Raw genomic sequence first — 15,357 nt, 5'->3', positions numbered from 1 at the left:
TCGGCATGAGCAAATTGAGCGCTGTTTTTTCCTCATTTTGCGCTGTTTGACTTGTCGTGATTTTTCCCCTCCTTTTAATTTTTGCTCTCCTCCTCCCCTCCCAAAGGTATCCAAGCTCCCCAACCTGCGTTCTCTCAGCCAGTTGCTGCTGTTGGACATCATTGAGTCTCTAGCTACACACATATCAGACAAGCAGTGTGCTGAGATGGGCTCCGACATTTAGGATCATGGCAAGAGACCTGCACTTTTATTTTCCCTTTTTTTTTTAAAAAAAAAATATTTGTTTACAATTTCGCCTCGCCATTCCGCCCTTCATATCGTGACCGTAATTTCTCGAGCGTAGTATGCTATATTTTGTACAAAGACTTCACTATCAGGGGGGCCGCTCCGTAGGGGACCTATTGTCAAAAACTTAAAATTCAAATATTTTCAAAACCAAAACCGCCAGCGACCTAAAACCAGAACAGGCACTTCCCTTAGCCATATATGAGTTTCCATGAGCAGCGTAATAAAAAAAAATCAAAATTGTTCCCTAATGAAATCCGAATTATTTTTTAGGTTACTATAACCAGGGGTGCTCATAATTTTTTTGCCCAGGTTCTCAGAGGAGGACCTGGAGATGTGACTTGGTCCTCATTGAGCTTGAGAGCCGACTCGCCTAATGCGATAAATTTATGACAAGCTTTACTTAGAGCCAATTAACTTTAATTAATTATATTAACAATTAATGCCTGATTAACATCAACTGGCACAACAAAATTGCCATTACTTTGAAGTGAAATGTAAAGAAATAAACATAAACGCACCAATTCAAAATAAAGGGCATTATGCGGCTCCCACATTAACTCCAAGCCTTTTTAAAAGTGGGATGTCCTCCTCATAAGACCTCATTGAACGTGCATGTTTAGCTTTGTAAAATGCGAGCAAAAACACGTTTGTCAGTGCATGGCGCTGTTTTCATTACCTTTATTCTGCCACTTGTCCATAGGGCGAGTACGGTGCTGTCTGACATTGATAGTTTGCTTAATTGCCACATGCTCTCTGTTTTTTCGTGCTTTTCAAAGTTTGGATGGCTGAAATTCTTTGACCCTACATAAAATGCGCTGCTCTTATCGGCGACAATGGGATTCTCACGGCACATTTTGTACCGCATTTCCGTGCGAGCATCATTTACTTCTAGCCACGGTACCTCCTGCAGCCACTTTTCAACAAAAGTCCTTTTTTCGGTAGCTCCGGTGACGTCTCTGTCGTTTGTCTGTCTTTTGACGGGGGTGGGGGAACACGGAAGTAATTACTCAGTGTGGCCTGCCTCATCGACATTTTGAGAAGTTATTTTCTCGTGTCCGCCGCAAATACAATGGTCAGCCATCGGTACGCAAAAGCGTATGGAAGCCGTTGAGGGCCAGCGCGTTTGTCTACGTCCAGTATGCATGCGCGCATGCGGACCACTTATGTGCACCCCTGACTATAACAGAACTTAAAATGACTATGAAATTGTCAGATTTTAGGCTAGTTGCACAAAAATCACCAAACTGCAGAGATACCATAATTTTTGGACTATAAGGCGCACCTGACTATAAGCTGCACCCACCAAATTTGACACAAAACAGCATTTGTTCACAGATAAGCCGCACTGGACTATAAGCCGCAGCACTCCTCACTGTATTATGGAATATTTACACCAAAAGATCGTAACCGGTAACACTTTATTTGACAGCGCCACCGTAAGACTGTCATAAGACCAAATGAACCACCATGAAGCTTTGAACCAATGGGCTGAAAAGCTTCATTGCTTCGAGAAGCCAGGGGTGGGATAGTCAGGCAGCTGAAAAAATAGCCCGTCCCCTAAAGGGGACACCGGGTGACTGGTAATTAAAAGACTAGTCAACTAGATATTAGAATTGGAAAACACAAATAAAGTAAAGACCAGTGGTAAGTAGAGTGAAAAACGGGGGATAGGACTCAGTGGCTGTACTTCCCCCAGCATTATAGCTCCTAGTGCAGCTTAGGCTGAAATGTGAGTTCAGTCTTTTTTCAACAAGCCTGACCATAAGCTTTTTCAAATAGGAACGTTTTTAGTCTAATCTTAAATGTACAGACTGTGTCGGCCTCTTTAATATTAGCTTGAAGCTGATTCCATAAGACAGGAGCTTGGTAACTAAAGGCTCTCGCTCCTACTGTACTTTTAGAGACCCTGGGAACTACCAATAGACCTGCATTCTGAGAAGGAAGTATTCTGTTGGGGTGGTATGGAACTAGAGCATCTGTGAGATAAGATGGCCCCAAACCATTAATGGTCTTAAATGTAAGAAGGAGGATTTTAAATTTAATTCTAAAATCGACTGGAAGTCAGTGAAGGGCTTGGAGCACTTGGATGATGTGCTCTCTTCTATTAGTTCCTGTTAAAAGTCTTGCTGCTGCGTTCTGGACTAGCTGAAGACCTTTTAGGGAACTTTTAGGACGAGCTGCAAGTAAGGAGTTACAGTAATCCAATCTAGATGTAACGAACGCGCGAATTAATTTTCCTGCATCGCTTTTAGACAGAATATTTCTAATTTTGGCTATGTTGCGCAAGTGAAAAAAGGCTGTTCTGCAGGTTTGTTTAATATGAGCTTTAAATGAGAGGTCTGATTGAAATGTAACATAAAATAAAAGCCAGTTTATTTTTTGTATGGACACAGAAATCAATCAGAGGGGGTGGCTATTAAAAAGAAAATTGAAAAAAAACTTGTAATCACTATGAAATCTGGATGTCAAAAATTATTATTCGATGTTTTTTGCGTCCTATATGGTATACTGGGGGCGGGTTTCAATAAGCTTCGGCTTCTCCCGTCTGCCCTTTTCTTTCCGGGTTGAATTAATTGTAAACACATATAAATGCTGTATGTTTGTTTGGATTTGTCATGCCTGAAGGGAAAATAAATTTAAGAAAAAAAATAAAATAAAATAAATAATAAAAAAATGTCTAAATTACTATTTTCCAATCCAACTGGACAACAAAATAAAGAGCTTTTTAAGTAAATGAATGCATACATTCCAGAATCTCTAAATATGAACATAAAAGTGTCTAGATTCTTGGTTAAAAGCAAAAAACACTGGGCAGTTATCAGTCATTTTACGTAAATATTTTAAGCTAAAATTACGCATTTTTTTTTCCATTTCATTTGTTTCACAACGTTTCAAAGTGGTGCCATTTTATGTAATATTTACCTTGACTCCTCGACCAAGACATTCTTGAGACATGCGTGTCTGTTTGTATGCACTAAAACCTTCTTTCCCACCTAAATCCGGCGTTCGAACGCAGCGTGTGTTTGAGTTTATCGCAGTGAAAGCTGACACGACGCTCTGCCTGGCCTGGCCCCCTACGGGAAGGAGTGGCACAATGTCTGTAGGAACTATCTCGTCAACTGATAGTGAAGTCTATGATTTTGTTGTTGCTACAATTCATGATGAATCAGGTTGGATCACCTAATACATAGGTACAATTAAGCCTGTCATGAAAAACAATAAGTCAATTTATCAGTAAATAAAAATGAGGCCGCTAATTATCTCGGCTGCGATTTATCACGGGTACGCACAAATGTACGCACGCGTGTTTACGTGTGCTGCGTGCACTCGGCACATGGGCGTGTTGATTTCATATGAGACTCCAGTTCCTTTCATAGATGTTTATTGGTCATTAACACGTCATAGAATTAGAATTCAGACATAAAAATATACGGCAAAACATCTGTATTAAACATTGTAACATGTTAGCATTGCTACATTGAGGCTAATGGAAAAAAGACAATGTACTAACCAGTATAGTCTGCTGTAAAACATTGGCAGTGTTCTCCAAAATGCAAAATTGCGGTTAAAAGCTGTGACTTCAAACATGAAAACTGGCTGGTTTACAGCATTAGCTAACCGAAAAAAAGAAAAAATATCTATTACTGACACCACATGCATGACAAAAAGAGAAGTGAACTTTTTATTCCGGAGTGCAAAGCTTATGGTTAACGGTTTAGCAAACATACTTCTTGTGAACATTTCAAAATAAAAGCACATCATGTTCAACATGTAAATCAAGATTTCTGGAGTTAATCTCGCATACTTCAGATTCTACTCTTAAGATGTAGCCTAATAAGAAGCTACTTTACGTAGTGCGTTTCCGCCTCTGTTAAAATCAAAGATATTGAAAGCATCTTGTGTTTTAGAATCGGTTTAACAAATAAGGAAATCGTTAATATTTTGCCTCATCTACATCAAATTATAATCAAAAGAAGGATTTATACCAATGCTTAATCGTAGCTCGCAGCTACAGTACACGTACGTAAAAAGCGTAGCTGATTACAGCTATTTACCCCTTTTTTTCTCGTAGCAATCGTACGACTTTTATCTTGTAGTCCTTTTTTTTTCTTCTTCATTTGGCCCTAATACGTACTATATTACCACAACAATAATAGTCCTCTTAACGGACCCTCGTCCGTTGACAACTTAAATCTTTTCTAAACACTTCAAAATTCTCATCTGAAATTACAACCCGTGACATCAGCAATGAACAAATCTATGATAGGATGTGATGATTCGGGTCATACACATGCCATAAAGAGCTTAAACGTTATGTCAATGTATTAAGGTTGTTTTCACCGACTTAAACCAAAATTACATTAATTAACCTGAAATACCTTTCTGTGCATTTTTCTCCCGGTTTCCAACTCTGCACCAAGCTTGCAACAGGAGAACTGATGTGATTTTCAAAATAAAGCGTGTAAAGGAACAATTTGTATTTGACGTGCTATTTCAGACGTCTTCTAGCAAATAGTGTGTTACCAATTAGCTATATACAGTAAATTAATTTTGACGTGTTGTTAAATTATACAAATTAGAATGTACCTTTAAATCTTTGAAAAAAAAAAAAAAAAAAAATCACATTTGCAAGGCGTGACGGCTTTTATTTTGGTGTGGTGGTCCGCCACAATCTTTTAATTGTAGGGGAAACCCTGCTGATGAGGTTTGGGTGGGCCTACTCTATAAGAGTTCATATGAAACTCGAGAAATGACGGGACTTTGCACCGAGCATGTTTCAATCTTTCAAATGCCTCATTCATTTGAAAGAAAGGTGCTTTTTTCCCTTATTGTGCATATCATTGTGTTAAGTCATTTAATTTATTTTGTATACAACAATAGTTTATCGTTTTTGCATCTTTCTTTTGCTATTGTCCCCCAATTATCATTTTCTTCTTTTTCAAAAAAAAAAAACCTTCATTGAAATTTTCCTCACCGTTTTCCCTTAACAGCTGAAAACACCAAACGATGCGACTTCTTGTTGCTGGATCAGTATTATTACATTATGGAGTTACAATTGGTATTATATACTTGGTATGTTGTAATGCTATACTGCATTGTAAAAATCATTATTGATAACTGTCTGTATTAACCACCTTTTTCAAACATTACCCATGTTTATCAGACAAGTTTGTGACATCTGCTCAAAAATTACCCAATGGGGTTAATTGTACGGTATTTATCAAAAATAATAAAATCTTTGTTACTAAAAAAAGACACTCCTTCTTTACTCAGTAACAATTTTGAAGTTTTAAAGGGATCCTCGATTTGAGACAAGTAATTCTTAAAAGATAAATGTTAGTATGAGTTAGAATAATTTGGTATTAAAACTAGGGCTGTCAAAATTATCGCGTTAACGGGCGTTAATTAATTTTTTAAATTAATCACGTTAAAATATTTGACGCAGTTAACACATGCACTAAATGACCCGCTCGCATATTGCCTCAAACAGATTACAATGAGGCCGTTTATGGACATTAAGAGTGAAGAAAATGCCACCGGCCGCTTGGGGGCAGCGCCGTTCCATACTCATGTTATTTCTTCTAAACGTGGGAGAATTAGTAGTTTTGAGACGTTTATGCTGTATTCACAATGCAATGCAAATTGCTATTTGTGCTCCACACATATTTCAGTAAGTTTTCTTTCTTTTAGTGGCAATTATGTGTCTCTTGTTGTATTTTGGGTAAGATATGTACAGATATATGTTATACAGTAAAGGCAAGTGGACACAGGCGTTCTTTGGACCGCACCGTTTATTGGCATAAGCTTCTCCTTCACAACAAACATAAGTATCGTTTAGTGAAAGCACAACAAAAATAATATTCCTATCCCTCCAAAAAAAAAAATATTGTTCACAAAAAGAAAAGCACTTCAGCCTATAGTAATGAGGCCCTATTCTGACACACAGTTAAAAAACAATGCAAAATGAACTGGCATTCCATATCAAAATAGCTATGCAAAATACACGTAAAACTTAGACTTTGTTCACTCTATTTTTTTTTTTTTTTTTATTCTTATTATATTAACTTTACTATTGATTGAAAATTTTACAAATTTTATTAAAACAAAAATATGAAGAGGGGTTTTAATATAAAATTACTATAACTTGTAACTATAACAATTATCTTTTAAGAACTACAAGTCTTTCTATCCGTGGATCACTTTAACAGAAAGAATGTTAATAATAGCATTTGTGGATTTATTGTTACAATAAACAAATACAGTACTTATGTACAGTATGTTGTATGTATATATCCGTCATGTGTCTTATCTTTCCATTCCAACAATAATTTACAGAAAAATATGAATATTTTAGAGATGGTTTGAATTGCGATTAATTGCGATTAATTAATTTTTAAGCTGTAGTTAACTCGATTAAAAATTTTAATCGTTTGACAGCCCTAATTAAAACCCCTCTTAATGTTTTCGTTTTTCATAAAATTTATTTTATTTTTAATTATTTTAACTGATAGGTCGCCATTCTTGTTGACGTCGCAATGCCCGCTGCCGAACTTCCAGCGTGTCACTCGTTAGCTACCCCAAAATGTTGTCGGTTCTGCCCTTCCAATTTGAACCAGAGCGGAAAAGTGAAGAGCAGGACAGCACTGTCGGTCGTTCACAAGACGAGCAGCAAAGGCAAAATGCAAAGCAGGAAACACCTAATAAGACTAGAGTTTGGGAAAACTGGTGATGTACTTGGAGCAAGTGCATCTCAATGACAATAGAGTGGGAGAGTGTATGCTGTTGAGAACTCTGGTTTTTGTTAGCAGATCTTCAAGGTGAGCTATTGCGTGATCAAACTTATTATTCCAACATAATTATGTAGATTGTTAGCATCCAGAGCTGTCATGTGCTTTACATACAGTACAGGCCAAAAGTTTGAACACACCTTGTCATTCGTTCAATTTTATTTTCATGACTATTGACATTATAAACGCTCACCGAAGGTAATAAAACTATGAATGCACACGTGTGATAGTCAGGATCGGAGTCGTGTCGTGGCTGACGTCCTCATTAAATTCGTCATCTGACGGGAACAAATCCTGGGATCGCGTGTCCTCCATGTCTTGTACATCCAACTCGCATTTAGCTACTAAGGGTGTAACGGTACATGTATTCGTATTGAACCGTTTCGGTACTTGGTGATCGGTTCGGAACGGAGGCGTACCGAGCGAGTTTCTGACGTAATGTCACCCCTTATTTTTCGAGGCTGTGAGTCGATCGGGTTACAGTTTCTTTGTGTATATTATATGTACTCCGTCTTCTCTACTATAACGAGGACCAACACGGTAGGACAGTAAGAAACGTCAACGGCGCGACAACGTGCCCGCCGTGAGAACGCAGTGAAACGCGGCCGTTAAAGTCAATCAGCCAATGCACACCAGTCGCAGTGCGGCCGCGTGTTAGACGCATCCCAGAAGCCGCTCAACGCAATGCACGCGAAAAGAACAGCAGAGTTTATTATTTGACACGAGACGCAGCCCTCCTGCGTCAATACTACTAGCTAGCAGACCGGAAGTCACTCGTGTAAAAATACGGTGGATCCGGTCGATTTTTAAACTAATATGCAATCGTAACACACTTTTTGAGTCCATCAGATCTCTTGAGTGCTAGATCGGGGCACAATTGACTTGTCTTTGTTGATTTACAGTTGTCTTCTCTGCTATAATAATAACCAACACGGCCCCGTGTTCAATACAAAACCCTCCTACCACAACAAAACAACTAAAGAACTAAAGATGTCCCAATCGATCGGCTTCCCGATCGATTGGGTCCGATCATGTCATTTTCAAAGTATCGGAATCGGCAAAAAAATATCGGACATGCCTTTTTAAAAATATATACATATATATTTTAATTAAATCGTTTTCTAATTGTATTTCACGTTACAGACAAAATGTCTGACACTCATCCAGAGTCTTTAGTTTTGGCTTAAAGTAGGACTGTCAAATTTATCGTGTTAACGGCGGTAATTGATTTTTTAAAAATTAATCACGTTAAAATATTTAATGCAGTTAACGCATGCGCTGCACGACCCACTCACGCATTGTCGCGTTCAATCCATAGAGGCGCCGTTTTACCTATATATATATATATAGAGCTTAAAGGCAGTGTAAAATGAGTAGAGTGAATTTAGGCAGTCTTTGGAGCCTTTATTTAATTGGCTAAAGCCTTAAAATCCCCCTCTCAACAATTAAAAATATTGTGGGAAGCAATGTGGGGAAGAAAGGTAGTAGTTAATCTTTTTCTTAACACCATATGTTATTTCTCAACGCAGAGTATATCAATTGGTGTCACTATGCACAGTCATGGTTGCACTTCCCATCATGCATTTGGGCATAACAGTTAAATGGCTACAGTATCATTTACTGAAAGCTCAACAAATACACTAGATGGCAATATTTAGTCACAATATACAAAGTCACATTTATCCTTTAAGAATTACAAGTCTTTCTATCCGTGGATCCCTCTCTCAGAAAGAATGTTAATAATGTAAATGCCATCTTTAGGATTTATTGTCATAATAAATTAATACAGTACTTATGTACTGTATGTTGAATGTATATATTCGAGTTTTATTCATTTTTTTCGTAATGCATTGCCAAAATGTATATGATCGGAAAAAATTATCGGGAATGATTGGAATTGAATCGGGAGCAAAAAAAAAAGCAATCTGATCGGGAAATATCGGGATCAACAGATACTCAAACTAAAACGATCGGGATCGGATATGGAGCAAAAAAACATGATCGGAACAATCCTAGTAGGAACTAATATTCACATAGGAACTTAAGTTATACAACATAAAATGTACAATATAAATGAATACTACATCACATTTGTAAAATACAAACACAATACAACACACAATACAAACACATAATAAAATAAATAATAGCCCATTCAAATAAAATAAATTGAAATGAGCTAAAACACCTGTAATTAAATAATAAGAATAATACACAGATCCTACTTACACAATTAAATTTATTAATTTCTGTGTGGAGCTTTAACTTGAGAAAATCCACCAATAAAGCTTTTGAAAACCGTTCATAAGAAAAAAAAAATCATTGAGGCATTTCATTTGTAAAATACATGTTAAAATCTTTGTCATTGGGATTGCATTTCTCTTTAGCACAGGACTTTTTTCTTCTTTCTTTCAGAAAGAAAGCTGACCAATACGCGGGGTCTGAAAGGCAAATTGTTGTTGGATTATCTTTAAATACCCGCTACTTTTTGAGCAGAATTCTAGCTTTGTATCCTATTGTTGAAAGCACAAAGGTGTGTAATAAACAACTAGCACATTTATATTTTGCATTTTGTTTTCTTACTGTACCGAAAATTAACCGAACTGTGACCTCAAAACAGAGGTACGTACCGAACCGAGATTTTTGTGTACCGTTACACCCCTATTAGCTACATAAAGGTGGTCCATATTAAATGCTCGGCGCGCATCAGCTGGCCACTGCACTGCTGCATTGGACGTGTCTGGATCAGTTTGAGTGGCAGCATCACTCATACTAGGTGAATACTGAACAAACTCACTTACTGCCTGATGAACTGACAGTAGAGGTGAATTATTAGCTTCCTCTGTGACTAGCGGTACGCCCAAAGGTTCGCCTACCACTGTATAACGACAGGAGCAGCTTGCCTGCTTAAGAGAGCGGCCAGAGTTGTTTGTCTTTTGCGCTTTATTGCTCGCATTTCACTTGCTATCCGGGGGCGTTGAGGCTTCTTGTGATGGAAAATAGTTGGAACAGCATTTGATTTTATTGCTTTCTATTCCTCTTGTGCTTATCTTCATTGCTGATTTAAATTATTATTAGTAGTAGTATTTGTTTTTATTAGGGCTGTCAAACGATTGAAATTTTTAATCGAGTTAATTACAGTTAAAAAATTAATCGTAATTAATTAATTTTTCTGTAAGTTATTGTTGGAATGGAGAGATAAGACACAAGACGGATATATACATTCAACATACGGTACATACACTAAGTACTGTATTTGTTTATTATAACATTAAATCAACAAGATGGCATTAACCTTATTAACATTCTCTTAAAGCGATCCATTGATAGAAAGACTTGTACTTCTTAAAAGATAAATGTTAGTACAAGTTATAGAAATTTTATATTAAAACCCCTCTTAATGTTTTCGTTTTAATAAAATTTGTAAAATTTTCAATCAAAAAATAAGCTCGCCATTGTTGATGTCAATAATTACACCATGCTCCCTCATTGTGCTGAAACCCATAAACTCATTTAGACCCAAGCGCCAGCAGAAGGCGTCAAACACCAAAAAACAAGTAACAAGCGGACATTACACTGCTGTCATTTTAATCTGTTTGAGCGGGGCATGTGCGTTAATTGTGTCAAATATTTTAACGTGATTAATTTCAAAAATTAATTACCGCCCGTTAACGCGATATTTTTGACAGCCCTAGTTTTTATGTATAATGTTATTTCCTATTTCGATTGTCTGTTTTTACGTTCGATTGATTTTAATGTGATTTTTATGATCTTCATGTGATTTAAAGCAAAGTAAATAAATTTCCCTTGCCTTGCCCTACACAATTGGAAACCTCCCAATTACGTCATCACTCCGAGCCCGTAAAACATGGCGCCAACTATCGGTCAAAATATGTACTAAATATTATAAAATATTGACAATGATTTAACATTTTATGTGTTTCTAACAGCATATTTTAGTACAAGAGAACAATTGTGCTTTATTAGAACCTACATGTCTTTAAGATCGAGGATCCCTTTAATGATCACTTATAGATCTTTTTCGACCAAATATTGAGCCTACATTTGGTCCGCAGAGTTCAGACATTACTTTTAAAGTGCATCTGACACGAAAAAGCATGTTTATTTCATAACGCACGCAGTATTTTATGCTCCTGAATGATATGGACCACTTGGATGTGTGTGGAAGCGATCGCTATATTTATTTAGTTTTTTTAATCCCGCGCCATGAAAATGAGTGACTTCCGGCTTCGGTCTTCAATTGAGGAGGAGGGCGCTGTGATGTGTATGGATGAAGGCGTCCTCTTCTCTATACAGCCGTACTGTTGTGTATGAGGACTAGGATTTAGCGGATTTTGCGGATTAACCCGTTCATTTTTCGCATCACGCCAGCCAAACGGCTGCAGAAAAATCTTGCTGTATGAGGGAGAGGCGTGTGCGCCTTTTTGGAGTATCAAAAGTTTCCCATTCACCGTGGATATTGGCCAAGCCCTACTACTGTGGGACCATTGGACTTATGAGGAAGTGAGTAAACATCTTGTTTTGTATTACATCAAATATTAATACAGCGATTACAAAGTAAACACTACAAACTTTCTTTAAATAAAGGACTACTTACGTTTGATCATTGAGAGGCATGTAAAAAGCTCTCCTCGTGCACATTAGCTGCACAACAACTGCAGCCGCCCTCCTCCGGGGAACGAGCTGTAAATTGCTCTCCGCCGGGCTGTTTGCCGATCCGCGAAGACAATCGACAACCCAGTCGTCATGTCAAATAATCCAGGCTAGTTATGTGTCATTTTCCGCTTCGAAGACTTTGAAACATCACTCGGTTCGGGTTAGCTTGTCGGCTAGCTGTCACGCCTCTTGGTTTGTTTACATTCTCCGAAGCCGGGGAAGGGAAATGACATATGTCCGATTTAGGTGTCATAAAATATCGTTCGGGAGGTGTGACAGTAAAGGTGAAGACGACAGTTTTGACCATTATGGAGTAATTTTGCCATGTTGTCCTGAATAAGTGCATTTTTATTATTTCATATTCCATTTAGCACAAGACTGTTATTTGTCATGACCATGCCATTTATTTAGCAGTTGGGGAAAATACTTGGATAAAAAGAATATCCTGTAAAAATATTGAAGTAAAGAGACAGAAACAACGACATTTTGCAGATCTTTTCGTCGCGTTTTCCTCGTTCTGAATAGTTCCCCCTCGACGGGCTGACTGGTCCTTGTCAAGCCATTTATTTAGCTATTGTGGAAAAATACTTGGATAAAAAGAATATCCTGTAAAAATATTGTAGTCGAGAGACTGAAACAATGACATTTTGCAGCTCTCTTCGTCGCGTTTTCCTCGTTCTGAATATTTCCCCCTCAATGGGCTGTAAAGTAAAATCGATGAGCCCAGTCTCCCGCTGATGTCATCCACCTGTTGGGGACGCTTGAGCCCTATAATGGTAGGCGTGGCTAACCGGCAGATTAAAAGACTAATTTCTCGTCATCTTCGCTTTGCTAAATTGTTGTATATAGTCGAATCGTCTCAAAATATGATTCTAATTCACATAATAATGCTATTTAAAGTATTTCCTCTGATTTAAATACATGTAGGCTCTAATAAACCACAATTGTTCTCTTGTACTAAAATTTGTTGTTAGAAACACATAACATGTTAAATCAAAGGCAATATTTTATAATATTTAGTCCATATTTTGAGCATTAGTTGACGCCATGGTTTGCGGGCTCGCAGTGATGGTATCTTTCTGAATGTGTAGCGTGTTCAACAATTGCTTATTGCTGCCTAAACTCGCGAAGTAAAATGCCACGATGTGCTGCTTTTGGATGCAATTTCCATTCAAATGGAAAAAAGGGGAGTGAAGTGAGTGGTTAAGGTGGAATTATTATTTTTAGTGAATAAATGTGCATAAGTGGAAGCTTCTCCCCTTTTTGGTCCCTGTATGCATGTATCCTACCCACCACGCGTTACAACTGGCGCCCGAAAATTTTTCCTGGATCCTCAGTCAAGTAAGGGTCCCATCGCGTCTGCAATAATGGTTTTGGATCTGTCCATTTATTTTTATTCGTTGGTCCCACAGCGGCTTTTCGGATCAGTCTATTTTGTGGAATCGACGGCCTAATCGCGGCTGCGATATTGCCGGTGTAATTCCTGGATCTTCGAGTGAGTAAAAAAACGCAGATTTGGATTACTATTGCTATCTTTTTTGTTGACTATTCTTCGTGGGAGTTTTCCCCAAATCATACTAAATAATTAAAGCACTATGGCACGCTACAGTGACGACAGTGACTCTGACGTGGACCTTACAACAATGTTGGAGTTCGTCAGGGAATGCGTGTTTGCGTACTGCTGAGCTCCCGAGTGAAGAGTGGTCAAGGTGGAAATATTATTTTTTGTGAATAAATGGTGGAAGCTTCTCCCCTTTCTGGTACTTTTATACACGTATCCTAGCTACCACACGTTACAACGTACATGACCTGGATTACACAAGGTGTGCTCTTTGGCCTGTACTGTATGTAAAGCACACGACAGCTCTGGATGCTAACAATCTACATAATTATATTGGGAAAACGTTTGAAAATGCAATATGCTTACCTTGAATATCTGCTAATAAAACCGGAGTTCCCGAATCCCAACAGCATGCACTCTCGCTCCCAACCGGGGTTCCCAACAGGACTCTCTCGCATCACCAGTTTTGCCCAACTTTTGTCTTATCAGGTAATTCCTGCACGCATTTTTCCCTGAAACTCGTCTTGTGAACGACCGGCAGTGCTGTCCTGCTCTTCACTTTTCAGATCTGGTTCAAATAGGAAGGGTAGAACTGACGACATGTTGGGAAAGCTAACGAGTGACAAGCTGGAATTTCGGCATTCGGGGCCAGTGATGTCACGCACTGCGACGTAACAAGAATGGCTACCTATCACTTAAAATAATTTTACAAACTTTATTAGAACAAAAACATTAAGAGGGGTTTTAATATCAAATTATTATAATTCATACTAACATTTATGTTTTAAGAATTACTTGTCTTAAAAATAGAGGATCCCTTTAAGACTTTTTTTTTCTCCTGGCGTATGCTCTTTAAGTCATGTGTCAAATCACACATTTTAATTACAAAATACTAGAAGAGCTGGAATGAATTCCAAACCGCTGCAGAAAGAGGCCTTTTATCCTGACTGCTTTTTTTCTCTGCTCATGTTTCATTCGTCCAAGAGTAGTTGGGCCCAGGATGCCACTGGCCATATAGGGTTTCATTTAAAACAGAACTCATTATTGTGCTGATGCTGAACACTGTAATTGTGTTGTCATCTCCAACTCATCAGTATTTTTTTTTAATGATAAAGCCTTGCTGGGCTGCATCAGAAGGTAGGTCGGGCTGTGAGTTTTAAGATTGCACAGTGCAGGGATGGTTCTTCTAACCACTAAAACCATGCAAATGACGGCTGTTTTCATAACCTTCGGAGGACTAGTGACTTCCCTGATCACCACTTTCCTCCCTCTTTGGAAGACCATGAACTCAGACTTGAACGAAATGGAAAACTGGTACTCGGGACTGTGGCACATGTGCCTTTATACGGAGGAGGTCGGCGTGCAATGCAAGTCCTACGACTCGGTGCTGGGACTTCCTTTGGACCTGCAGATTTCCAGGGTGCTCATGTTGTTGTCCGTATTCAGCGGTGGTTTAGCTCTGCTGGTTGCCATACCAGGACTGGACGGGGTGCACGTGTGTTTGGACCGCTTCGGAAAGAGGAGAAAGTTCCTGATCCTAGCCGGGGTGTTGTCCTGGGTTTCAGGGATCACAACGCTGGCTCCGGTGTCGGTTGTGGCGTACACCACTGTCGTGGAGTTCTGGGATAAAGGCTTTCCTGACGTAATGCCGCGCTGGGAGTACGGAGAGGCCATGTTTTCCGGATGGTTTGGAGGTTTGGCTCTGCTCCTTGGGGGGACTCTGTTCTTTATTGCTGTGTGCATGGCGGACTATGACCTGAAGATGGCGACAAGTGTGACCAACAGCTCACTAAGGACACGGCAGTACCGCAAAACTGAGGTTCTGTAAAAAACGTGTATATATACGGTACATATACAGTATACACACTGCATATTTAGTATTTTTGTGCATTGGTAATGTATGAAGCCTTGTGAAGTCACATTTGTGTTTTCTGATTGTAATTCGTTGTATCCACATAATCATTATAAAGCAATGGCTAGAGAAAAGTGACCCCTGAGTGATTTATCCATATGATGTAACACCATTTTTAATCATGGCCTTAT

At 38.5% G+C, this 15,357-nt stretch overlaps 2 protein-coding genes across 3 annotated transcripts in view; both read left to right on the top strand.

Annotated features, from left to right (window-relative positions):
* Nucleotides 1-12,450, top strand: part of LOC130913601 (leucine-zipper-like transcriptional regulator 1) — a 50,558-nt gene extending 38,108 nt beyond the window's left edge. The window contains exons 19-20 of one of the 2 annotated variants that reach the window (XM_057832330.1): nt 107-230; nt 5,280-12,450. In XM_057832330.1, the coding sequence (XP_057688313.1) occupies nt 107-223 (117 nt within the window). In that variant the 3' untranslated portion in view covers nt 224-230; nt 5,280-12,450. Of the gene's footprint in view, nt 1-106 lie in introns of both variants that reach the window. The other variant, XM_057832329.1, reaches the window with a different exon arrangement.
* Nucleotides 12,451-14,183: 1,733 nt separating this feature from the next.
* Nucleotides 14,184-15,142, top strand: LOC130913976 (putative claudin-24). Its single transcript, XM_057832982.1, has one exon. It carries the CDS (start codon nt 14,492-14,494, stop codon nt 15,140-15,142), a length of 651 nt encoding a protein of 216 aa, XP_057688965.1. The 5' UTR covers nt 14,184-14,491.
* The last annotated feature ends 215 nt before the right edge of the window (nt 15,143-15,357 follow it).

This window comes from Corythoichthys intestinalis, chromosome 3, assembly GCF_030265065.1.
Source record: "Corythoichthys intestinalis isolate RoL2023-P3 chromosome 3, ASM3026506v1, whole genome shotgun sequence".
NCBI classification, from domain to species: Eukaryota; Metazoa; Chordata; class Actinopteri; order Syngnathiformes; family Syngnathidae; genus Corythoichthys; species Corythoichthys intestinalis.
Note: the sequence above shows the minus strand (reverse complement) of the source record. Positions and strands in the feature narration are given on the sequence as shown.